The following is a 27,275-nucleotide window of genomic DNA, read 5'->3' as shown; positions in this document are numbered from 1 at the left end:
AGTGAGACCTTTTTGCTTAGTGCACTTACTACTACACTGGTAAGCTGTGTAAAAGGATTTTAGAGCATCATAGGCCTACACTGCTCGGAGTTTGGCTATTCCAGTGATTTCATCGGGCCACCCTTGGATGTATTATCTCACCTTTTTTTTTTTGTAAGTGACTGTAAAAGCAATGCAGTTGTTGGCTGCTGTCATGGCTTTGATCTGAAAAGCCTAGTCAGGCCCTGTGACGTACAGCTTCTCTTTATAATGAAGCAGGAGCAAGGCAGACTGGAATGCAGGTCTTCACATATGGAGGATTAAACATTTTTGCAGGTTTATTGTGGGACCTGTAGGTGGTCTCATTTTAATAGTCAATAAAACAAGAACTATTAGTTCAGTTTGCCAATGAGCTAAGCAATATTTTTTCTTACTCTACCGAACTTGGAAGCTGACAAATTTGCTTCTGGTGCCACTGAATACTCTGCCATTTGTTCTGTAAACAAGTGGATATAGAGCACACTGATTGTAATGGAGAAAGTGGTGACATCTGTTTTGTTTTCCTCCTCAAATTCCTTCAAGGAGAGGAAGAGAGGGGGAATGATTTTGAAACCTGTTAGGACAAGAAAAGTAGTCTGTATCATGTATTTCACATCCCCTCACAGATCATGGGCGAAGGACAAGAGGATTGCTGGCCACAGAATGGTATTTAACTGCAGACATTTTGTAACATACTGAACAATAAGAAAAAATGAATATACACCAAAAATTCTGTTAGAGAAGGTCTAACCTCATGGCTTAAAAAATTCAGTTGGGTAAACGGACTGGAAAACAAAACTAAGTGAATAAAGACTGAGACGATTCAGTACAATTGAGTACCGACATCCACATCCATACTTGGACGTCTGTGACAATGCATTCTTTGCAGTCACCCAAACAGAAATGCTGACTAATGATTCTGTCTTATTCATGTGCTGTAGTCACTGCAGTAAGGCCTCAGTAAGGCCACTTCATATACACACACTGAGTTTTTTTTAGTGTATGAGACCTAATAGAACTTGTGAAGAAGGCTTACAATTAAGGTGCCTTTAATATATGGAAGCCATAAAGCTACAACAATAAGAGAATCTCAAAGCAGTTAGTTAATTGGCCTCATTTTACTGATCCTGCCACCACTGCTTCTCTCACCCTGTGGCTGGGGCACCCTGGGGAACAGAGGAGCAGAGAGAGTGTCCCTTAATAGAAATTGCCCTGGTTTTGAAGTGGTGGGGTGTACGCGTGTTGAGAATAACTGCATGCCATGCCCTGAAAAACACATCCTGTCCTGAGCTGGACTGGAGCACAGAGCCATCCCCCATGTCTACTGCCAGGCCAGCACCAGCAACAGGACTGCATGCCTCTGAAGACCTGTCTCAGCACAGCACCTCTGCGTGCTGATGGACTGTCCAGCTTTTGCTGGGAGCACAGGGCAAAGTCCCCAAGGAGCATCCAGCCCTGCATCTCTTTTTAGTAGGTGCAAGTTAGTACCTCATTTCAGAAATATCAAACTATTACAGTTCTGAGAGGGAACTAGAGTGGAAGGGTGGGACACAGAAGGCCACAAGGGATTAATTTTTGGACTAAGATGGCTCATACTAAACTTGTAAAAAAAGCCTGTAGTGTGCCATCTGGACACTCAGCAATGCTTGAGAACAATTAGCAAGGGAATTAAGTTTGGTGTAACTCTCTGGTTCCCACAAACACAAACATGGAAGCTGGTTTAAAAACAGCCTGCAACCTCTGCCCCTCCCTCTTTTAAAATCCACTGCAGGGCTGATTTCCTGAGTAGCCTTAACCTTCTGCCTGTGCAGTATTCCAAACCTGCATCCTTGGAGATGAAACTTCAGCAGAAACCAACTTTCCAGCTGAATTTCTCCACTTCAGACTGAACCTGGGCACTGTAGGGCTTCTACAACATGCCTGCCTGCAACTCACCACATCCCACACTGCATCTCTCAGAAGTGGCTAAAACTTCTGCTAAGTTAAAGTTGAGCAAAGTAAAAGCAGTTCCCTAAGACATGCTGCAGATAGGGGTGCAAAAATCTGACATAAAACCAGAAAAATAAGGAAGCAAACCAGAATTATTTATAAAGAAATTTATTTTATATTTGTGTACAACAAATATATGAAAACAAATTTAATTTGAAAAATGTATATTTGATTTCTTAAAAGTATTGAACCCTCTTAAGGAAAGGTTTCAGTTATTAAAAAGGTACAGAAGGCTAAAATTATACTTGAATAATATATGTGTGTGTACATATATATATATAAAAACATGTGCAATTTTATATATATATATATATAGTATATATAAATAACATGTGTGACTTACATGATTTTTAAGGTATGTTATTTAAACATCTGAGTAAAATAGAGATATCAGAAAATATAGTTTGCTATTTCTACACAGTTTGCATTCAGTTTTTATAAGCATCTAGACAGTGCAAAATTTAAACATACAGAAATATTCTCTTATTCTATACATGATGCTCAGTTCCCAAGTTTCCTCTGTCACGATCATCACCAGACTGAACCAAATTTGGACAGTTCAATACTAGCTCCTACTAGCACCTTCTGAGAGCAATAAAAGGAAATCTGTATTACCTTGCACTGTGCTGTGGTATAGTTTGTGCATGAGAACAATGCATTTCCTATACTAAATGATCTAACTCCCAGAGATCACATACACCTCACCATATTGACTCATTTCATTGCATTCCATATCCTGCAAAAATAAATCTCCTGTAGGACAGTATACATTACTGTGTTCTGAAGCTTAAGTAAAATATTTCTTTAACATAAGGCAGGAATATACTGAAATTTGATAACACTTAAATCGAACAGCAATCCGGAATTAAACTACATTTATGTACCACATTTTTATAGATGCTGTCTTTTTTATGTTTAGGTCAGAAAATGTGGTAGAGAAAAACTCCTTTTCTTTAAATAAAAGCAAGGAATAAAAGCAGTCCTCATAGAAGAAACTGCTAAAAAACAATGAGACTAGGAGAAACTCGACCGCCTTGAAACACCAAAGGTCAAACTGCACAACCTTTCCTGCAGCCAGTGAGCAATTCCTTGCATGACATCTGGGGAAATACTCATTTGAGTAGGTGCTCGCTACCGCAAAGCCAAGTGTTTCTGCTGTAAATATTTATCATCCTTATTTTATGTTAAGGTACTGTATGGTTTTTTCATGTCTTTCCTACGTTGCTAAAAAAAAAAAGGCAGCTCTGACCATTCCATATGCTTTCACAGTAGCTATATTTTAACTGAAGGATGTTTGCACTTTAGATAATATGTTTATTATCCCCGACATAAAAACCTCAATCCTGCTTCCATAAAAATCAGTGGTTGCTTTGTTCCTTCTGGAAATAAAATTGGATCCAAACATGTTAGTCACAAAGTTTGCTAATAAAAGTAAATACCATATTAAGTCTCTCAATGTTTAAAGGCAAAGTGGTGTTAGCAAATATTGTATAATATAGCTTAAAAAACAGTATTATGCACAATTTTAGACAAACTATTATTGACCAAAATCTAAAAGCAGATGAGAAAAATAAGTTATGGGACACCAAATTTTTCTACATGAAAATTTCTGGAGCTCTTACAGGCTTTTTTCAAATTCATTTCTTGCACCAACCCCGTCACTCATGTCCTATACCACAATTGCACAAATTAAAGGCTGGGGTCTTGTAGACAGTATGCATCCAGACCAGATAATCTTTAAAACTGAATACTTCAGGAGGGTCTCCCTCTTTCTACTGCATTCATTTCTAAACTCCCTTCTAGCACTCTGTCATGCTTCTGAATCCTTGTAGAAACGGACACGATAAAGAGCCTACTGTCATCCCTCATCTACTTTACTTTGCAAGTTTATCTCTGCACTTGTCCATATAATTACCCCCTGCAGCTTTCAGCTTTAATTCAGATTTGCTTTACACTTTTTGAACAGGCCTCACAACAGAAAAAGCCTCATTAGTAGCCTGCAAAAGTGAGCCTTACTAGTTAAAACCTTGATTTAAATACTGAACAAAGGGGAAACAGATGGTGAGATAATGTTTACATCCTCTCAACCACACCCTTGAAATTTTGGCAGTAAATTAGCCAAAGGATGGTTTTAACATCTCATTCACCCCTCTCAGTTGGGAAGGAACAGTCATAACCACAAGTTTTTGCAGGGTGTGGCTGATGCTGGGAGATGGCTGAATACATATGACCAAAGGCTGCATGCCTCACAAGTCAGAACAAAGCAGAGATGCACTAGGAATTCAGGATTTTCTTATATCCAGAAGTTTCCTTTAGACTGGAGATAAACATAAGTCCCATCTCCCACACAAAAAGGAATAGTGCTCAAACCTAGAGTAACATAGCATTAAGAAGAAACTAATTAACTAATGAAGTCAAAGCCTCTCAATTTAAAGGTTCCCCAAAGAAATCTCAAAGAAAATAAAGGAAAAGAAAACCTGTGGACTCAGCAAACACATTTTTCAATCCAATTATATAGTAAATGCACTGGCAGGCAAGGCCTCAGTTCTGAAAAAAGTGAGGAAGAAGAAGGATGGTGCAAAATGCTTTCATATATTTGAACATTCTTAGGATATAAGAGAGCAGGCAACTTAAAAAACATTCCTTGTGGGATCAGCGCAGTTTTCTGCAGGCTTTGCTTCTTCCTACAGCTCAGCTTTGCCTGTTTGGGCAGGACTGGCATTACCGCTGCCTTCTCCAGCGTTGCTCTTGTCTGCTGGCTTGAAAGATAATGAAGCAGAGTTTGTGCAGTACCGTTTGCCAGTTGGGCGAGGTCCATCATCAAAAATATGCCCCAGGTGAGCACCACACTGAAACAAAATACAATAGAGTATCACTGTGTTTCTGTGCAGCTCGACGGCATCACTGTGGTATTAAGTAATGACTAACAGGAAGCACATTGGTGCCTACATTGCCCTTTCAGGTGGGATTTACAACCTACATTTATTTGTAAGAGTGATCCAGGAAGATGATCTTCTGAGATATCACAGGTACCTAAGACTCTAAATCCAAATTTCCTGAGTGTTTCCTGTCATGCTGCTGAGTATGCTTGGTTGGACCACTATCTCAGAGGAGCCGCCTGTCTCTGGAATGACCTCATGGCAGGAGCTCAGTTTAAAAAAGGGTGGTGAGGGCAGCAATGCCCACGTTTCACTTACTGCTGTTAAGGATATCTGTGGAAGAAAGGGACAGCCTCAGCTCTGGGCTCTCCTCAGCCTGCAGCCATCTGCTACACCCCTCGGTGAAAAAAAAACATTAAAACATCGGTGATCCTTGCGAGGACCTAAACCAGTGAAGATATTGTTCAAAATGTACCTCCCAGTCTTTTTTTTATTTTCCTTTCTACAGCCTAGCATCTTCTGAGCATCAGGGTTCTTCTTGGGGTTCCAATGCTCTTTGCCCCCAGAGGGGATGGAGCTCATCCTATTCATCTCTAATAATTTCTGTAGTATATAGGAGATAGGGACAGGTGACTGAAAAAGACCTGTAGTAAAGATATGTACAATATTTCTAAATGAATAATCTTTAGTTGGGAGTAATTATAAATTATGCTGAACTTTGCTTTTTGTAAGAAATATGAAACTACCTTTGGTCTGTATGAACAAGACCCAGACACTTGCAGTGGTAACCAGGGTGAACACTACTGCTCCTGTCTGTAAGAAAGGTAACAGTACTTTACAGAAGAGTACAATATTTTGAAGAAGCTAATCCCACTGAACCTAACTCAAAAATTAAGATTACTATCACTGCACATTATAGCTGACAACTTAAATGGGTAATTAGAACTTCTTGTAATTAGTTGCCTAAATTCCACAAGTTCATTTTTACAGCCTGCCACAAGAAATAAAAAAATAAAACCTTGCACTGGAGAAATATTTATCTTGAACAGGAAAGTCACGCTGTTTTACCAAAGAGCCTCGGCCTTGCAAGTCAATAGCTGATCTCAGTGAGAGCTGGAATGATGTAATTGAGATCACAGAGCTGCTCATGGGCTCGCAGTCAGACTGCAAAAATTAAAGACTGCAAATTATTCTAAACATTTAATTAATTCATAGTACTCCAAATACAGAGGCAATAGTAATTATTCCAAACTGTGAATGAATTAGTGACAGCAAATCTCTACCCTGCAGTTAATGTGTTGCTAATGTTCTCCTGCTGTTACAGCCTTTCATTTAACAAAGCAGCAGGAAGGGTGTCTGTAGAAGCAGGTAAAGTCTTGCCTTCAGGTTAAACCGTCTCAACAGACTAAAAGGCTGGGGAAGGCTCTCACACTAGCTAGGCAGGACAGAAACTCTTCTTGTTTAATGACAGATGAAACAATACTCTTCACTGCCCCCAGGAGCAGGACAGGTAAGCATATGAAGCTTCAGTTCTCCCACCTGTTGGTCCCACTCTTACAGACACATTCCAGGGCAGGCTCCCTGCTCCTGGAAGTCACTAAGACAGCCATGGCAGTCCTGCAAGGACCCCAATAACAACTGAGGGCTTCTAGCCCATGGTATCAGCAGAATGTGTTCCCAGAGGCAATGTAAAATGGCATGGATGACTGGGTTAAGCAGCAGCTGCTCAGTTTTGTAAGGAAGGAAGATAAAACATGGCAAATAAGGCAAAGGCAAAGGAAAGTTGAATGGGACCTAGAGAAACAAAGCTTCAAGTCTTGTTCCTGAAAGACTGCTGTCTTGCTACCATTTCCTCCATTCTTCACTGCTTATTTTTTTTTTCATTTTCCTTTATATTGAAGGCCTTTTCTAGGCAGTTTGGGATGAAAATTTGGGCCTTTTCTCAGAGTAGGGTATCTAACAATGAGGCATTTCACCTGACTATAAAGCTTTTCCATACCTTGGGAAAAAAATAAAAAAAATTAAGTGTCCCAGAGAGAGTACTTTTCTAAACGCTCAGCATCCTAATTAAATCATCTCATTTCAACTAAGAACGCTTCAAAACCTCCTGGCTGGAAGTGTTAAACAGATCTTTTCCAGATTAACATTTAACAAAAGATAAATCACTCCCTCTCCACTGAACAGAAACAGAACAAGAGAAACCGTAGAGAGAAATGGTCTGTAGGAGTAATATACTCACATACAGACTATAAAGACAATCTGTCAAAAAGGTTTTCCTCACAAAACCTGAGAAGTTGTGTGAGAGTCCGAGGTAGTCTCATTACACCTTCTTGTGATGGCAGAATCACACCAGGATTGGATTACTGCAAAATTTGTAACCTTTTGAGATTACCCCAACCAAGAATTTATGTGGTAATTCTTTGTGTAGAGGATTCTATAACTCATCTGCCGTAAACAGAAATGTAATTCAATCCTTTGTATCACAGTATAAGAAACCTGGCCCTCAGCTGAGAGTATAAAGGATGAATTGACTTTACTGTCCTCGTCACACATAATAGGTGCTGACCATTTTTCTAGGACATATATACATGCCTGGAAAGCCTCTGAAAAAGAAACAATCGTCTGTTGCAGCCTTGCACATAAATATATTGGCCAGAATGCACTTGGACAGGGAAGTAAGTTAAAGCATTTGAAATATGTGCTTGGGAGCAGAAAAGGGGAGTCACTGCTAACTGTCAGTATGCTTGGATGTCCCAAGCCTCCTGGTTCTAATATGCTGCTGGGAGGCATGGAAAGCAGCCTGCAGTCAGCTGCCGTAGCAAAGTCAAAGCTACTGGTGTGCAAACAGTACTTCTGTGACTATGGAATTTTACAGGTATGATTTGTACAGGTAGAAAGAGTAGCTAGGGAGACCACAGGGGAAGGGACTCTTGAACAGGAAGGAGGAAAAAAAGAGAGATGCAACCAGTTTTACAGTATTCCTCAAATGCCTTTGTATTAACTTCTATCTGTCACTACTCATTGACTTTTTAAATACACTCAGGGTGACGTGTTTCCAAAAAACTGTGAAAGTTATTTCTAGGATAATCCCATGGATGTATTTGATTAATATTATAGTGATTTTTCACCAAGTGTTTACTTTCTATAATGGAGAACATTAAAAGAGAATTTTTTTTTAATTCTCTCAGATAAGTGGAAGGACTTTTAAAGAAAAATCAACTACTTTTTCATCATTAATATCATTTGCAGTGTGGGAGAAGGTATTTATCTTCACTTTTACCAAGGCCTGCCATATCAATCCCACTGCTTTTCAGGTTGCAGTAAAACTGCATATTTTTTGCAGCTGCATGTGTGATTCACACTCCTGGTGCTCCAAGGAAGGGAGGAAATGGTTTTGCTATAGATACACAATGTGGCAGATTTAACTGTGCTGAGCACTGGCTGCAAAGATGTTCATCACTCCCCAAGCTATTTTTCTGTGTGACTTGATCATCTGTGGGGTTACTGCCCTGGGAAGTTGGAATAGCTGGTAGGAAGTTGCTATTGGATTATATAGCAACCTTGGTCGTATTTTTTCCTTCAAATTCAGGTTTTGGGTTTGGTTTTGCTTTGATTTTATGGTGTCTGCAGGTGACTGCTGCTAATACTGCTGGTCTCAGGTTCTGCTAACACTATTTTGTTTGGCAACAGGTAAATGACATTCCCAGATTCCTTGGCCTGACCACAGGCTGCCTTGGGCTTCTCCAGGAGCTCTGGCCATCTCTTGAAGTGTGTCAACAGATACAGGCTCAGAAGTTGGCAGTAAGCTGATTTTAGCACTATTCAGGCCTACCAAGCAGAGTTAAAGAGACTGGATTGCATTTTTGGTTATGCCAGTAACCACTGGTGAAGCATGAGCTTCCCAATCTGCCATCCCATCGCTACCTTGCTAGGGAATTTAGGGAAACGGATGTTCCCATAAAGTGTTGAATGTATCTTCTAAAGCATATAATCAATGTAGAAATGACAGAATTATGTAGTACACATGACACAGTAGCAGACACATTAATTTGACTAACATATTGGGCCAAATGCTCTACACAGACTGAAGGTAATAGATACTCTTGAGAAGTTTCTTAACTCACTCTGAGCGTTATACATGAGGACTGACTGACTAGTAAGGATGCATATTGTCAGGCATGAAATCAGTAACCCCCTCAACAATACTGTCTGGAAGGAGAACAGCAAATTATTACTGCCCAAATGAAGCTGCTGCTTCTCTCAGGAGGAGTTTGAGCATGTGGAGCTAGAGGACTGCAAGTTGCTGGGTACATCTGCTGGACACCAATGCAGCAGCTCCTTCCTTTGCTAGGTAATGACTATGCCATTCCCTTCATAGAAAGGAGGGCAGTACAAAGGATGAGAGAATGTAGAACAAGACAGATAACGGAAAATTTGGGCATCTTTTGAAGAACTACTGACTTCATTATTCTGGCAGATGGGATTGTTTGAAGTAGCCATTAGGACTGCGCTGGGAATGAGTGTTGGGAATGAGTTAGCACGGCTGCACAGTAATGTAGAGTGATGGAATCAGCACACAGATAGTCGCTCCATTGCTTTCAACTTCTCTCAACTACTCACATGTGGAGTCAGGCTCAGGCTCAGAAGCTCCTTTGTAGGGACCCTCTTCAGGAAGACTATTTTTGTCAACTCAGCACTGAGTCCAACCATTTACATCTGCTCTGCTAAATCTCACAAGACAACAATGTGCATTCCAATGAGCCCTTTGTGCCTTCAGTTCGCTCCACTCAGCTGTTATACCTACAACCCATTGTGCCCTCTCACAATGGTTACTATTTAATAGCACTGAAAGGTTTGCAAATCCCAAGGAAACTACAGCACGCTGTAATGGTTTTTGCAGCCTTTGCCATCAGAACGGTCTGTACGTGCTATAAACTAACCTGACTGCAGGATATTTCAATCCGATGCATCCCATAGGAGAAATCATCGTTGAAAGTAATTGCATCGGGACTGATCACATCATAAAAGGAAGGCCAACCTGGAAAAGAGGAACAAGATAGGTAGGAAAAGAGAGTGTCTTTGTGGCAGATAGCATTGTAAAAAGCAGGATAGAATCACATTCTGAAAAATGTTTATCTCACTCCAGAGCCTGGAAATAAATGAAATGGAGATTTTTTATCCTAAATCACTTAGGTACTTTGGAAAAACACCTTACCCTCTAAATACAAAGTTGTTTTCAGGAAAGGACTAAGCTGCCACTAGCTGCCCATCTTCCATCTCCACAGGGATTCCTGCACTCCACCAAAAGCAGTGGTAGCAGTTTAGCTCGGGAACAAACGTGATTGCTCAGGTAAGCCAGATTCAGCCTCGACATCAGTTTAAAAAAAGCACAAATTCCACCCTGAAGATAAACAGCAAGATCTTACAAAACACAAGTGCTTTTGCTTTTGCAGTCTAAAGGTACTTTTTTAAAAGATTTGGGGAATTGCAATTTAGAGCCCCAAAACCTGCCTTAATCTTTGCCTTCACCAAGGTAAACCCAGAAAGATGTGCTCAGACACTGACACATCACACATTAGAGGCAGTGAGATGACTACTGTTGTGTCTCATTTCAAAACAGTAATGAGTGCTTCAGATCAGACGTGGACAAGTGGAATCATAACTACGCCTATATTAGACACTAGTGGGTGGTCTGCATGTGGTCTACATCCAGGATAAAACAACTGCACTCACTAATGCGCATGTTCAACGCAGCTGCTACCTGAGCACTGAGCTGCGTGACCTGACTCCAGATGATGATGAGGTATATATCTGACCTACCAGTAATGGCCACTTACCTAAATAGACCTTCCATGCCCTAACTATTCCATGTAAAGTCTTCCCCTGTCCACAGCACAGGTAAAAACCAACCCATTACATAGCTGTAACTTTTCAGCCACCTCTCAAAAACCATCATAATGCTCCGTTTCCTGAAGCAGGGTTCTCATATAAGAACCTGACAGGTTTTAAGATGTCGATATCTACAGTGCCCATCTGAAATCTCACCAGCTACCTGTTCTTCTCATTCAGTCTCTTGCCAAATATAATATACACAGGCAGCTCTTGTTCTCTCTACACGTTACACATATGCCTAAGAATACAGAACTTGTTTTTTCTTCTAATATCTGTTAAGCATTTGCTACTAGTGATTTCATAAAATGACTTGCAATAAGCTATTAAGAAACATAGCAGAAGCTGCAAATCACTGCATACAGATGAATACAGGATATATACAGCTTCCCATACGAAAAGTGAGTAAAACTTCCTATACAGTAAAAAGGAGATGTGGAAGCTATCAAGTTTTCTGAATGTGTGCACAGAAAACATGTAAACCAGAAAAAAATCGATATGTCTTCAGTTGTATCTTAAATTATTAAGTATGGAAGAACATTTACTAGGACATAAGCATAACAAATGTAATTTTTTTGATAAATAAATGCTCAGAAATGTATTTCTTTTCCTCTTGGGAACACACACACAGTGGCATTCCTAAGCTACCTGAAGACATTACAATCCCCAAGTCTTGTGCTCCCAAGGTGCCTACTACCATTACAAGTGTTTCCACTCCAGAACTCATTGGAGAAATAAGTAGTCATCCCCCCTCCAAGTATTAAAAATGGAAGGATTACACACAGCACACTGACTGAGGAGCAAGAACCCTGAACAAGGAAAATATCCTACAAGACAGGAACTCAAAACAACACAGCAATGACAACCACAAAAAAACCCAATTTATAAATTCTTCCCCTCATGCAAAATATTGCTGCCAAACAACTACCTTCACAAACAGAAAAAAAGTAAACATATGACAAGTTTTGTAAAAGGGGTTATCCCGTTGACAGAAAAATTGATGTCTCCTAATTGGTGGCTCCTTTCCAACGCCATTCATCATCTTCTTAGCTGAGTCACTGTCTAACAAAAATTGAAGCCTTACATAGAGCCTGTCAGAATATTTTTAATGAAGCCTTTTTAGTTTTCTTAATTTAATAATTTTGCAAAACAGACATACCAGTTTACCCTTGTGTGATGGCAGAGAAGTTCCAAAGAGGGAGCTGTTTGGAGCAACCAGCTATCTGATCATGTGAAAGCCTTTGGAGGAGGCACATTTCAGGGCTGCAGAAATTCTCAAAGACAACCCTGCCTCCTCCGTAACAGCAATAAGGGGGAAGCTTCAAAGACTGCTACAAGGAGATTGAAGTAACCTGTGTCTTGCTGAGAAAGTCATCTTGTGAGAGGGGTTTGGAGGAGACGTGTTTATGTCAACTTTGACATTAAGAAAGACCATCCATTCTTCTTTCTCCAGATTTCTCCTTTTGCTCTTCTCATTCACCACAGAAAAATTATTTACTTTAGATGCACTCCATGCACTTTTAAAAACTGAAGTCATCTGAAACCTATATAAACAGGCAAGCTTCTCCTAAAGGAGTCTTTGTACCCAACTGGAGTGACTTCAGATTAGGCTGTCAGTTCATGCTACATGTGACACATGCTCCACAGGCTCCACCACTGCAACATATGGTCCCCAAGAGAGGGAACAGGAAACAGACTGTGCCTCCACAGTCTGGAATTTTAACTCTCCGTCAAGTCATCTCTTCTTGAGCAACATGGCGACCCAGGCATGAGCATTCCTGGGACAAACTCCATTGGGGTTGACAGAAAACTGAGCAAACCTTGGAATAGAAAGGGTCCTGAAGGGTGCAGTGAGACACACTATCAGTCTGTTGACCTCGAAAGGAAGACAAGTGAATTGCTCATTGAGTTGATGAGCCTAACTGACCAGGAAAATCAACCTCTCTTTGCTGTCTCATTTCCTCTCCTGTGCTAGAGCAGAAAACCCACCTGATAGTTTGCTAAGCCTTCTCTTGCCATTTTGTCTACTTCAAAACAACCTGTAGCAGTAGCAGTCTTCTTGCCTGCATATTAGCTAACTCCTAGTGACATAGAAATCCAACCAGAACCTTGTGGACCCTCCATATGATCTCTCTGTCTTTATAAGTGGTAAATGACACAGCAGTGGCCTCCCTTTTTGCAAGCACCAGGCCACTTCTCCTGCCACCCTGGCTCCAGTCCCCCACTCCTGTCCTCTTGCACCTCTACCTCCTCCCAGCTGTAGGGCTGCAAAATGGTTGGCTCCCTCTACATTTTAGACTTCCCTTAGCTGTGCATTAAAGCTTCAGTCCATTTTGAAAGCTATCTGGCTACTTGTAAAGCACATCCTCCTGTAGGGAATGGGGTGGTGGAGGGAGGGAAAGATGACCATTTGGGATCTCCTCTGCTTCTGCAAAGTAGAGAGAAACAGTAGCCCCTAGCACTGCAGAGGCTGGGCGCTGGAGGAGACCCGTTGCAAACTGTGATTCTGAGAATCAACTCTCCCTGGATGATGGCTTTCTGTCAGGTCTAGCTCACCACATCTGATGGGCAGCAGGAACGGGGCTGCTGTCTTTTGAAGGATGGTAACACATGCCAGCTAGGAAGAAACAGTCTCTGGAGGAAAGGGGCAAAGGGTAATTGCAAGAGACAAGATAAGGGTGGGGGGAGCTTCCCAGCTAAGTGAACAACTTCAAAGGACATTTGCACTTTTGTGTGTGTGAACAGCACTTAAGATTTGTGAATACATTTACCTGAAAGTAAAGTTTACTTTGAGGGACAGTATGACACAGTAATAGCCAGCAATTTTTAATGCATTCTAGACATCTAAAATGGGCTCATTCTTAGATTCACAACCACTTCACACCACACTGGCAATATAAACAGGCTTTAAAATAAGAGTCTCTTATGTTTGTGCTCGCTCTGACAACCCTTTGCATGGGAATCAGGCTGGTATGTCCTAAGGGCCAGTTTCTATTAAGTTAATAAGCAAGCCACAGAGATGAATAATTTTTCAGATATATAGCAATTATAGTTTCTTGGATCTTAAATACACTAAATAAAGCAATGAAACTTTCTTCTGTCAAGTACTTCTGTCAAGTTTACACATGAAAAACGTGTAAACTGACAGATCTTTTCCGCTCCATCCTGCATGAGTAACAGAAAGGATCTTACGCTGCTGGGTGTCACACATACTGAATCATGTCCCATTCTTCCTCATTCTAGGACAAATATATTTAGAAAATATTAGGACAAATATTAGAATATTTTTTAAAAGCTGCACAACATTTCTAAAATTCACCCCACATCCTCTCACCAAAACCAAATCTTTTGTTTTTCATAATGGTCCCTATTCTGGCAAAGAGGGGACAGTGGTTTATTCCTCTCCATCAAAGAATGCTTTCTTGCCTGGTACTGCCCTGGGCAGCAACACAGAAGAACAGGCAGGATGAGAAATGTTGGCTTTGGTAACCAGTGCTGGATGCTCCTTTTGCCACGATGGGCAGAGGGTTTCAAATCATTCAAAAGAGGCATCTTCTTTCCCACTTTCGGACCTCCTATTCTAGGTACTTGATTGACTCAATATAACTAATGATCTGTCTATGGCGGACACTTACACAGGAAGCTGGCACAAGGTGGGTATAAGGACAACACAGGCTGCCAGCACACAGCAGTCCCAGACAGCTGACAAATCGAAGAGTTTGTCTCCTTCTCAAACTGAGATGCCAAAGTATTTGTAATGTCAAAGGAAGGCAGTGACAGCAAAGGTGTGCCCATAGTCCAGCCCATTTTGTGCATTCCTGGTAGAGATATTAAACTCTACAGGAGTAGACTGTTTCTTTCACATTAACCCAGGAAGCTCTAAAGCACCTTATCTCATGGGCTATTCCAGGACTCTTTCTTGGGGCGATATTGACCTCACAGAAAAAAAAGAAAGACATTTTGTTCCCATAAGCTTTTGGAAAGCAGTCCAGCAGCTGATTGATTAATCAATTTTAGAAGCATCTCAAACCTCCTTCCAGTTTTGCAAGTTTGCATATACTTTGTTCTAGTTAGGTCTCCAACTTCCTAATAAATGGATGCAAGCATTTAGATATCTAATTGTTAAAGTATGAGTCTATAATTATTTGCAGAAGTGAAACGGCAGGCTACTTCTGAAAATCAACCCTGCTAGGCTATTTTTTCCCCTCTCCTGATCTAATATGCCCTTTGACAGTTTTTTGAACAGCACAATTGCAACCCAAAACATGTAATGCTCTGACATTATTCCCATTTCATACACCTGCTGATGAGAGACCTCACAGTTTTTCAATAACTGTGATGTCTGTATTTATGTTTTTCATTGTAGATTCCAAAGAGATTAAGTCCAATATGCATTTTATCATTCTTTGTTGTAATTATTCGAAGCATTTACTTCAGTGAGTTATTTACAGATGGAGAAGTAGGGGAAGATGGAAGATGTTAGAACTACCAAATGGCACCAGATGGAAAAGAGGACCTTGACCTGAAAAATACCCTGTTGCTCTGATGTGCCCTATTTTTAGAATTCTGATTCCCTTTTAACCTAATGCAGATTAAAGAAAACCCAAAGGCTTTTTAAGGTAGAGTCTCATCATTTATCTTCACTGAAAAGCTAGGTCTGTTTAAAACATAAAGCGTATTAGGATTTAAAAAAAAGGTAATAAAGCTTCTGCTTTGAAACTGCTGTAAAGCTGAAGGGCCTTCACTTTTTTCTCTCTCAAAGGTTTATTGAAACAGAATCTGAAAGACACAGGCATCCACAGCTGTAACTTCTCACATAAAAGTTTAATGTAGAACTACAAAGTGACATGTTGCTATTATGTAGCATGCCTGTGCAGATATAGGGGGGGGTTTGGCTAACACAGAACACCCTGGGTTATTTTTCATAATATCTCCATGATGATGAATGAATAATGAATATTCTTACTTACAATTATTTTACCGTCAGGTAACATTACTATCTATGGAGGTTCATCTAATTTACCCAAATGTAGCTAGAAACAGAATTGAGCACTGAAACATTCTTGTTCATCAGCGAACAGCTTTACATTAGATATGTATTCCACACGGAAAAAAAAGGTTGTTCCTTTCCAGCACCATCCAGATAAAAGAAGGACAATGTCGTACTGTTTTTCAACAGAACATGCCAAAAGAGCATCAGAGTGGTAGCTAGGCTGTGGCTGGGGGGGGGAGGCAGACAACACAAAGGCAAAATGAAGCTTAATTTTGGAAGAAAAAGTAAAAAGAGGGCTTCTTTCTAACAGCAAAGTTGGGTTACTGCAGCAGGCAAATACCACTCTGGCAGAACAGTGTGGGAAGGGAATGTTTCAAAACAACTGAACTTCTAACAGCAGCTTTTATGAGACAATCATCATCTGTTTTTTCCTTTATGTTTCTTGCTAGGGAAATAAAAAAGTGAAAGTCATGAATAAAGGTGGTATTTGTTTTCTTCCACTACAGCACTCTGAGCATCAAAACAACTTACCATGAAACAGCATATGCAATCCAGATTTATTTCTTTGTAAGTGGGATGAGGTTATATTTGTTTAAAATGATTGTTAAGGGAGATCTGAAACTTTGCATCTATGATTTCATTTGACATCTGAATTTTTCAGAACAAGAGTGCCCCTGATGTCTCTTGAGCAATAAAAGCATGGGGCCTACTCTCTTTAGCAATTAATAACTCTATCACAATATTGCTTTTGCTCTAGCTGCTTCCTTAATGCTTTCACTGTGTTCTAAAACACTGATAAATATAAGCCTGCTCTTTCAGAGCCTTCCTCTGTAATATTCCTGACATCTTGAATGTACAGGCTGCTGCTAAAATCTACAGGTAGGCAGAAGCTGGGATCTTCCTCAAGTCCTCTTAAAAAGATTGAGTTACTACTGGTTTCTTTCTTGGTTCAGGTTCAACAAAACTACTGAACCTAACTCACTTCCTCCCAAAGGATGGATTTCTCCCCTCATCTGAACAGTGTCTCTTGCTACTTTAAATCATAGCTAATGTTTTAAAAAATATATCTTACACATAAGTCAGCTGTAGATCTTCAGCATCAAAGGAGCCAAACAGAACTGTGTGAAGCAGTGTAACCTTAAGCTATAATTTTAAAATGCCATCAAGAAATGTCTCAAATAGTTTTTAAAATTTACTGTTGACCTAATAACCTCAGTCCAAAGCATTTAACTGCGAATAGATGCTTTTGTTTTCCTTCCAAAAGCAGTATTGGTAAAACAAATGTATATACTGCAAAATATCTTGCAATTGGTATACGTACGAGTTATCTGTGCAACTCACTAAAATAGCGAAAGATTTCATATAGGATGAGTAAATCAGGATAGCAGTAGAGCTGGCAGGCCTTACGATGGAAGTGACAAAACTGAAATCCTAATGCAGTATGTTCACAGAGAAAGTTAAAAAAAACAGCAAATGCAACCTTTTAATAATCAGTATCTGGCATTGAAATGAACAGCAGTCGCTGATGAAGTACATATTTGAAAAATTTGTCATGGGGTGTTTCAGGTAATGAACATCCACAAGTTGTTTGTTGCAAGAGTTTCCTCTTAGTATTGTTATGCATGTCTGGGAAATAAAGTTTGTAAAGAACAGCCAGAACTCAGTTGCACACTTAAAACTGAAACTGCAGAGGTGGAATTCTGACTGAATTAATTTTAACTACATTAAAAAAAAAGAAGTCTGTACTGTCTTCCTTTTTTGCAGTTATATTCCTTCTACCGAACCTCCTTCTACAGTGCCTCCAGCACTGAGCTGGAGCATACAAGCATCCTCTTCATTTCTGCTGGACAAATAGGTTCTCATTACTGCTGCAAAGTTCTGAAACAAGGGAAAGAGTTATTACACTGATTAAAAAAACCAACCAACCAAACACACAAGCAAAAAGAAAAGAAATACAAAGACCCCCTTTCTTCTGTTTACTTTAGATATTGCATAAGCTGTCTTGGTAAGGAAACTTGGTCACAAATAACTAAGAATGGACATAATTTTCGTGGCTATCAAGGATAGCTTTTGTCAGGATTTGGGCAAAAACTGGGGCAGTTAGCTGATGGCAATGTCTGCCAAAGGCTGACAGAATAGAGCACTGAAAGCAGGGTGAAGACAGAGCCTCAAATCACCAGGTCTGCTGCAAGGGCCATTTGGCCACAGGACAAGACGCTGTAGGAGGAGAGTATGGAGAGGTGCAGTATGGCTCCTTTCCATGCTACTATGAAGTGGCGGAGAGCAAAACTCTCCTCTTTGCCTAATATTACATCTTATTCACTAAGCTAGTCCTTAAAATAGATACATTTCTAGAGCAGGATTTTTATCCCAGTGCAGGAACATCTCATCATGAACTGCAGGCTTATCAAGTCCTGCAAGGAACCTAGTCCTGAAGACCTCCTTCACATGGGAAGTGCGAGGTCTACTGCCTGCAGCTTCATGCAAAGACTTCTGAGGTACTTCTGCCACCCTGGACTTGGCACCCAGGGCAACTTTACCTTATCCTCTGCCTAAGAATTTGTCTCTACAATGCACAGTTGAACACTATGCTGTCATGCATAAAAGGATGCAAAAGCTACAGCACAGCACAAAATCCTAAAAGAAGAAAAAAAAAAAAGGAATGATTTGCAGGGTTAGATTCTTTGGAGTTAGTGCTGGTTTGGGAGGAGGTTTAAATGTTCTTAACAACCTCTTATGCAAACAAAAGGAGGTGGGTAATAATGCTGATAGAAAATAAAGACCCTTCTTCACAGAAAACTCTGACAAAAATCATATTCGTGTGCACACGCACTCACATAAACTCCTTTAAGTTTTCTGTGGAAAACTTTGTACTTTGAAAACTTCTGAAAACTGTTACTATTGAAATGGAAAAGTTTGTATTTCTGATTGTAATGTTCACCTTCTGTTTTGTAAAGCAAAGCAGCATGCCCTTTGTCCTAAAACCTACATTTTTTTTTCAAGAAGGTTTTCAAAGGAAACCTTTTCACAGCCATACTATGTAATCAGTGACACAGTTCATGGAAATAAACAGTAACTTCTTAAAACCAATCTCATAAGGAGCTGTTCTCCTTTAATGCTCTCCTGGGGGAAGCTCAGCTTGCCTCTGAAATCTCCCAAAGACTGAGCAAGTGCTAACATGAACATGGCTGCTGCAAACATCAGCTCAGCACTGGTCTATTATTTGCTTCTGTGCCTGTGCTATTTCTTCCATGACCGCACCTTTGATGTCTTCTTTTTCTTCTGGATCATTCTTCTATTATATTTTTTACCCAAATACATAAATAAAACAAACCATACGCAAAGTGTTCAAGACATGGAAGTAATTTTCAAGGTAAGCTACGATCATTTGTAATGAGGCACAGTATGAGTAGTTACAGTGGAAGTCAATTAAACTCCCTACATGTTTTTGCAGACAAATAATATTGGTTTGTAAACATCCAACTCACTTCAGGATCTTGTTTTGTTTTACGCTACTGTAGGTAAAGACATATGTAAGAAGGAGTAATTTGCTTGGAAAAGAAACCTCATGCAATAAGTGAGAGGAGAAATAAGAGAAGATTTAGAGAGAATCAGCCAAAGGAAATGGGCCAATATGCAGGAGAAAACAGCAAGATGCTAAAGCCCTGAGAATAGCTCAGTTGTTTAGAGCACGGTGCTAATAACACCAATGTTGCAGGTTTGATCCCTGTATAGGCCCTTCATTTGAGTTGGACGTGGTTATCCTTGTGGGTCACTTCCAATTCAGAATATTCTATGAGTGGGTATGCAGTCTTCTCATAGAGGCATTCAGGTATCCAAGGAAAACTCCCTGTACTCATGGGGATTTGAATCCATTACACCATGCTTCTCACAGGACTAGGCTAGCTGTAGTAGCTGCCATTCACATCATCAGCTACGGATGTTCTTTGGGTACTGTCCTGTCTAACGCTGAAGGCTGCTTTGTATTCGTATTTCCGTGGGCTTTCTCCTCTGGACCTTGGTGATGTCTCAGGGCCCTAGTGGGCACGGACCATCAGCCAGGACGTGTACCCCTCCCTACCGTTCTGCCTTTCCCCTGCCGCCGGAAGGGCACCGCGGGTCGGGAAAGGCACGGCGGGGTGCGGGGAGAAGCTCCTGTCTCGGGTGGCCCCCGGCCCGCCCGGCCTCCCCTCAGCGCTGCCGCCACTCCGGGCGGGGGGAGCTCGGGACACGCGGCGCAGCGCATGGCCTTGTTCTTGTCTCCACCTGCCGATTCCATAAGCAAATGTACTCGAGGGAAGCAACCTCCAGGATAGACAGACAGACACACGTGCGAGAGGACGTTTAGCCGCGTTTCGGAGCACCCATCCGGGAGCTCCTGCGCAGTCAAACACCGTGACCCGGGAGAGGAGACAAGAGGTGGCCAAGGTCTTTTCCACATTTCCCCCCCAGACTTCTGGAAGACAGGCAGGCTGTCATTCCACCGTCTGCTTCCTCCTTCAAAGCCATCCAGAGCTACCCCGGAGCGCCGGTGACCCAGGGCAGGGAAGGGCCGTCGTTCCGCACCGGCGAAGTCCCTGTGCAGGCAGGCGAGTTGGCACTACAATCACTCGGTACATTTCTGCAGCTCACATGTCAAAAAGCATCACCTTCAATTCACTAAACCCTTCAAAGAAGCACACACCAGGGCTCCAGCCTAACCTGGCTCTCACCCTCCTCAGAAAGGACTAAAACAAGACAGGTAAGGGATATACAAAGGCACTTCTCATCAACTGCTAAATGGTCCAATATACCCATAACCTCAGCTTCCCTGCTTTTAAAGCAGAGGAGTGATTAAAACCTGATGGGATGGCGTGCGGGCTGCACTTTGAGCTACTGGGGTGCGTTTTTGGAATTGGACAGAAATATTCTGAAGTGGACACCTGCAAAGGGCATGGGCAGCAAGGGGAAATACTGTCAGGAAAGGATGAGTTTAAAAATATATATTAAAAAAACTGATTAAAATTTTAAGAGGTGAAGTGCTAGCACGGATCAGTTTTCCTGAAAAGCAGGAGTCACACTCTATCTGGCTCTTCAGATGCTAAAAACAGCAAGTTAGAGAGCAACTTCTTCAAGGAGTCCAGCTAAAACTACAAAGACATAAAATTCCAGACATAGGAAATTCTTAGGGGAATTCAAGAATTTTATGAGTCAGAAGATAAAAATCCCTCTGAATACCTGACTAAACTAATCTAATGAAGTAGTCACCAGGAAAGGAGTGTGATGAATCTGCATGTCAGGATGGACAAATTTAAACAAACAGGAAATTGAACGACCTGAAGCTGTTTGCATTTTTACTCCCTGTGCCCTGCTCCTTTTTTTTTTCTTTTAAGGTGTAAACCAAGTTGACAGCTGCAGAAGCTGCTTTGTCTGAGTGCTCTGAGGGGACTGTTTCATTTTAGAGGAAGTCTCAATTTAAAAGAAATTAATTGCCTGGTTTCCTTTTGCAAAGTTGGTAAGTTGTTTATTTATGATTCGGTATTTGCACTATTGCACTTCAGGGCCCAGTGCAATCGGCCACTGAGCATTGCAAAGGAATAAAGGGAAAGTCATTGATGTAAAGTTTATAACCTAAAATTTAGCTTCCTCCCCAGCAAGCAGAAGTGAGGCTAAATGCTTCCTATCAGATATTTTACGCATGCTAGTAATTAGAGGGTTCAGTCCTAACTGATAGCTACTCCTGGTCCAGCTTCAGATTGAGATGTATGCTTAGCTTTTGACATGGAAAAGTTGACAGGTTTCCAGAGAGATCGTCATGCCCACAAAGGCCTTGACTTTAGGTACACAGAATTTCAAGACCATCTGTGTGAAGCAATATTATACAGAATGTTACCTCCTCTGTGTTATGGAACTATACATTGTCTAGACTCAAAAAAGAAGGGGTTTACAACTGAATAATATTACACCCCAAATGTCTTCTGTCAGGTTTGAGAAGCTTTTTCAGTTTATAATATTTTTATTAAAAATTCTCTCAGTTAGAAAATAAATTAGCACTTTGCAAAGATCATGTTAGAATCCCTAAAACTACAAAGAATGATACTATGCTCCCTATGTTGCTTCTATACTAAAACTGAGTTTGCATTAAAGCCCTTCTGTTATTTCAAGTTTGCTTCAACTTCAAGGAAGTAAACCTACAGAGAAGCCAGATTTTTTTGTTTGTTTCAATGAGGTCTGTGATTTGAAATGTCTTCATTCTAGGAAAGACAAAAAGAAAAAGGAAAATTCTCTTTAAACAAGCTTTCCTCCAACATATATCTTGGGTCAACTAAATTTTTTCATTAGACAAAGAATTCATTATATGAAAACAAAAATACTATATTCTAATTTTGATTTTTCTCCTTCATTTTACATTTCATACTAAAAATTCCAGATAAAAAGTTGTGCTGAAATAATTTTGAGATGAAAAATGAAACCTTCTTCCCCAAAAGACAAGGCACTGGTCTCCCACCTTCCACATTCTGATGTGCTGCAGTAGACAGTGTGTTAGGCCTAGGTTGAACTGACTGCAAACAACTATTATATAAATTCAGAACACTGCTTAGTTTCCTATCTGAACTGCCTGTCTGGATCTTCCTATTTGGGGTTGATTCTGGACTCCACTTAAAATACTAATTGTTTATATTAAACGGACAAGAGAATGTGTGATGTATTTTAACTGTCAAATATGTTGTGAACAGCAGCAGCTGGAAGAGGAATGTTTAATTCACTCCGTTACTCTCAAGCCTTTTAGAATCCTGTATCAGCAGCTATATCTTAGTCTTGCAGGAAAGAAAAAAAGGGTATGAAAGGGTGGTAGCACTGCAAAGCTTATTCTACAGGAAAAAAACCCAAGGGGTATTCAAAAGCCATAATATTGTCATTCTTACATCAAAATAGAGCATCACTAAATCTACAACAGTATTGATGCATCCATGAAAGTGGTGCATGTTTTTGTGTGTAACAGTTTGTATTTTGTGGCTCATTTCTTGTGCTGGTTTACTCGTGCTTAGCTGATGTCAGAGACATGATGGGAGGTATCACTTGAACCATTCACTATGTGATATTCCTAAAGAAAGAATCTTGATATTATCAGTTATTGTAATACTCTTAAATCTTATGGACAGGGGGTCAGTGGCTTGTATGAAGCTGTGAGTAAGAATAAGTTTCTGTCCCCGCACAATTTATTCTCACAGGGCGTCTCAGATACATGCTTGGGACAGTTCCCTTGTCATAACTGTTGCAATATAAGCTTGTGCTGCAACCAGTGGAGCCCAAAACAAACGTAAGAGTTGTTACTTAAGAGAGATTAATAAAGGCCTTGCTAAGTATCCGGCTACAGAAGTTTTCAACATTTATAAAAACTTCAAATTTTCAAAAGCATTCAGGCACAATTATACTATTTTATTTCCTTGAGGAAACTTTCTAAGTAAAACAGCAAATTAGCTGCATACGGAAAAATCATCCTTCTAATGTATGAAACATTAAGTAAAGAGATGCAGGAGTTTGTGCAAACTGCTGTAGTGCAGGTTTTCCTTGGGAGGCCTGACTTCTGCCATGTGGTTTAGGGGCTTTTTTTTTTTTATGTCACATTTACAGAACGGATTTGGCATGCTCAGGAAGGGAACATTGCTTTTGTTCATCCCATCAGTCTTTTACTTGTCCAATTGCCATTGCTGTATTAGTAGGAAAAATAGACCTAACAAGGTGCAAAATAATGTTCTGCATTCAAAAACAGCGCTGTACCTCATTTTGTTTTAATATTTACTTCAAAAGTAAACTCTGCTGAAACCTTGCATAAATAGCACCAAATGAGTTTGCAAGGTGTTCTAAACTTACTGAAGCAAAGTCGATTCACACCTCATACACACAATTGTTAATTTGGTTCCTTACTACCAAAACTTCTGCCAAGAGAGCCCTGAGATAAAACAAGTGGGCAGATACATGTAGGGAAGGCTTAACTGGAAGAAGAATTGTTAACAAGACAGAAGTTAGGCAGCAGAAACATCATCCACACCAACAGACAGTAAGAGAGAATAGCTAAGCTGGAAAGTAGCTGCAGGTAGAGAGTTTAATGAGATTTTAATTTGATTTAGTGCTCTTTATACCCTATGTGTGCAGCTTCTCATTGCCAGCCCTCCCACTTTCTTTCTTCCTTTCATTATCATTTTTTTATGCTACAGGAAATTTTTTTTTTTCACTCAAAAAGGCAACAAACTGGATGTTTGCACTTCCTCTCAGGTAGTGTGTCCTTGGGAGTGTGAAGTCAAGGAACTGTAGCCTTGATTTGCCTTTGGAAGGAGCTGTACAGAGACTTTGAGAGATGAGTTTGTGGTTCATTCTTACAGGAAGGTAGTAAAGACACTTTCACCAGAGAAGGCAAAATACAAAATCCTGACAGTAGGATATCTTCCATTAAAAAACCCCAGGATTTTAAACAAAAGGAACATGACACGCTTGCTGGAAGCAAACTTTTTCATAGGATTGGCTTTCACCAAAGACTCATTCAATGCAGAACAGCCAGTAACCTTCTGGTCAGGAGGTACCAGGGGAGATGCATGGGAGGCTTCTGTTTTAAACAGCTTCTAATATTTTGTATGCAAACTGGAGAAGCTTTAGCAAGGCAGGCTTAAGGGAAGGTGTCATGAGATGGCTGAAGCACTCCATCAGCTTCTTGCCCTTCTCTTGCCCCTGCTCTCAGCTGTCTTCGTCCTGCTGCTTCCTCACTGTTCACCAGCTCTAGTACTTATCCATTTGTGGGGAGACAGTTTAATTCACTAAACCAGAAGAAAATTATTCAACTTTTTTCCTGGGCTAGCAAGCTCAGTGGTTAACTGAGAGGTTAAACAGCCACTGGAGGCAACACAAGGTAGAAGGGCAAAGAGTGAGTGCAAAGATGACTTACTGTGATATCCCTGACAGATAAAAACTCTACTGTTAGAATAAGCTAAACCTCTGAACTCAGCACTGACACTACATCTTTGCTGCACTAATATCACAGAAACGTGATTATAAGGTGATCACACAAACAACAGACTTGACTAAAAGGCTGCTTGAGGTCAGTGCCTTTATAATTCAAATAAGCCTGTAATCCTTCAATTCCAAAGATGTCTGTCTCAGCATTACATAAAGCAAACTATGAGAATTTAGAACTTAAATTATCTGGGCTATTTTTTTTCACAGCAAGCAGGTAGCACAGGATGCACTTTCCTGGAAAGGGACTGAAATGTACTGTACTTTTCATTCTTTGAGCATGCTGTGAGCACTGGAAAAAAAAAACCAGATCAATCAAGAAAAGCTACAGTATGTCAGTTCCCAGCCCTGTCTTGGATATAACAAAATCTAACCTTTGACATCAAACTACTCCAGTACTGATCCAACTCTATTCAACAAACTCAGACCCTTTTTTTAAGAGTACATAACTCCTCACACTACAGTCTCTGTTTACTTAAGTTCTGAGTGGTCAAATCGGATTTAGCAGTGTCACAACAATGGAAGTTGCAGGGACAGGGAAAGACTAGAATGCCACAGGTTGCTGGGTCTCCCTCTCTACCTTTCGTATGTTCATCAGATTGCAACCAAAATAACACACATTCTGGCTGTGGAGCACTCTTAGCCTTAGCAGAAAAAGTCTGCTTTCAGTTGCCTAAAAAGGACTGCTTTAAACTCAAATCTCCACTGAAATGTAACGGGCATCTATTACCCTGAATGGTTTGCAGTCAGACCAAAAAATCTTTGTGCTCTCCCTGGCTTCTTCCCAGCTCCCCAGGAAACTGGGGCATAACCATGCTGTAAATGTATCACTCCAGGAATACTATGTGTTCTCAATAGTATTCCTTCCTATAAAGCAACTAAAGAGGTAAAATACTGTCCAAATCTCTGCAGGAAGAGAATGGAGCCAACAGCAGTGTCAGTGTCTGACAAATGACTTGGTTCACATGCCACAAGCAACAGCCCATCAAACAGCTCACTGAAAACCAAAACAACCCTGGCAGCTTCAGACTTTAGAGCAAGAACTAGAGGACCTGAGGACCTCTGCCCCACATTCCAAAATGGACCTTAAAAACGTACTTCCCTCTCTTGCAGGCAGTTTAATGACCTGTACAGGACATCAGCTTCAGAGCCTCACCTTCACCCTGATTAAAATGGTTGCACATTTTGGCATGAAACATGATGGTGTTTCATTTTGACAAGGCACCATCCCATTGACTTGCTGTATTTTTGAGGGAGGAGATGGAGTGGGGAGGAGGAAGAATTCCTACTCTCTTGTATTCAAAGAAGCCCCAGTAGCAAAACTTGCAATGTTCAATCTCTGTTTTTCAGCGCTATCAGAAGGTGTAATGTTTGTTTCACACTGCTACTCTAACACATTTTTTAATCTACACCCTAAGAAATGTTAAGTCTAAAATACTTGCAGAACTGTGAACCGTTTTCTAGAAAGGCCTGAATCAAAGCGATCACCCTTTGGAGAGAGCTGTGTGTGCAATGACCGATCATCTATTGTTGGCATTCCCAGGGGTCACACAGGGGTTCAGCTGCATTGTACCAGGGCAGCACCGAAAAGAAAGGCTGTCACAGACAGATAATTGTGCAATCTAAGAAATCAACCTGTGGGTGCCAGTTAGTAAGCATACATTAAACGGGGGCGTGAGTTTTAAGTTGATGGCACTTTTAGGAATTTGGTTTTAGTTTCTTTCTACGTAATAATATTGCCTTAAATCACAGTTTCTAGCTGTCTAGAAACTTTCAGAAAATTTCTCCAATTTTATAAAAAATTTTTACTGGAAAAATTAGAGAATTTGGATAAAATTCAAATAGCCCAACCATTTTCCACTCTGCATTTTGCAAACGTATAATGCAAGCCTTTGTTTGAAATGTTTCCTTTCCAATATCAATTTATTTAAAAAGTTCAGTTCAATACATAGGAAAAAACACCCCAAAATCTTTTCTTTCTGCTTGCCAACTTAGAGCAAACTTTCCTGGATACACAAGTCCCCAACCTTGTTTCCATACACAGTTTTGGTCCCCAAATGAAAAATCCTATTGTTCTCACAATTCTAGCTGTGGCTACTCTACTCTCTGGGACTAATGTTAGCCTCCTCCATTTGAACATTTTACCTCTGTCTACAGTAAGAACATACGGCAAAGACTTTGAATCCATGCAAATATGTATTATTACATTACTCCATGTAAACTGAGTGAGCGGAGCAAACAATATAGCAAACAATGTAGCTTTATACTAACATATCTTTCTACAATATACCTTCCTATGCTCATCCCATGAGACTGTTTCTCTCATTTTTCTTCACTGATCTTTATTAGATCATTTAAATATTTGCATGGGCTTCAGTAAGTATCAATTTGTTTCCTGAGAGTGTAGCATTCTTCACTCTTGCTTTGAATGTTTTTTAAATACCTGCTATCACTGCTGTAACTCTCTAATTCCCCATCATTCATTAGTTTTAAAACAGACTTGCACAAATAAGCCATAA

General features: G+C 40.4%; 1 protein-coding gene across 1 annotated transcript in view; it reads right to left on the bottom strand.

Moving 5' to 3' along the window:
- Positions 1-2,222: 2,222 nt before the first annotated feature.
- The window catches only part of MSRB3 (methionine sulfoxide reductase B3), an 82,944-nt gene continuing 57,891 nt past the window's right edge, over positions 2,223-27,275 (bottom strand). Inside the window, 2 exon segments of the mRNA XM_032687863.1 lie at positions 2,223-4,856; positions 9,827-9,924. Coding sequence (XP_032543754.1) covers positions 4,692-4,856; positions 9,827-9,924 — 263 coding nt within the window. The 3' untranslated portion in view covers positions 2,223-4,691.

The sequence above is a fragment of the Chiroxiphia lanceolata genome, chromosome 5 (assembly GCF_009829145.1).
Source record: "Chiroxiphia lanceolata isolate bChiLan1 chromosome 5, bChiLan1.pri, whole genome shotgun sequence".
Taxonomy (NCBI): Eukaryota; Metazoa; Chordata; class Aves; order Passeriformes; family Pipridae; genus Chiroxiphia; species Chiroxiphia lanceolata.
The sequence above is the reverse complement of the archived record's forward strand: the minus strand, read 5'-3'. Positions and strand labels throughout refer to the sequence as shown.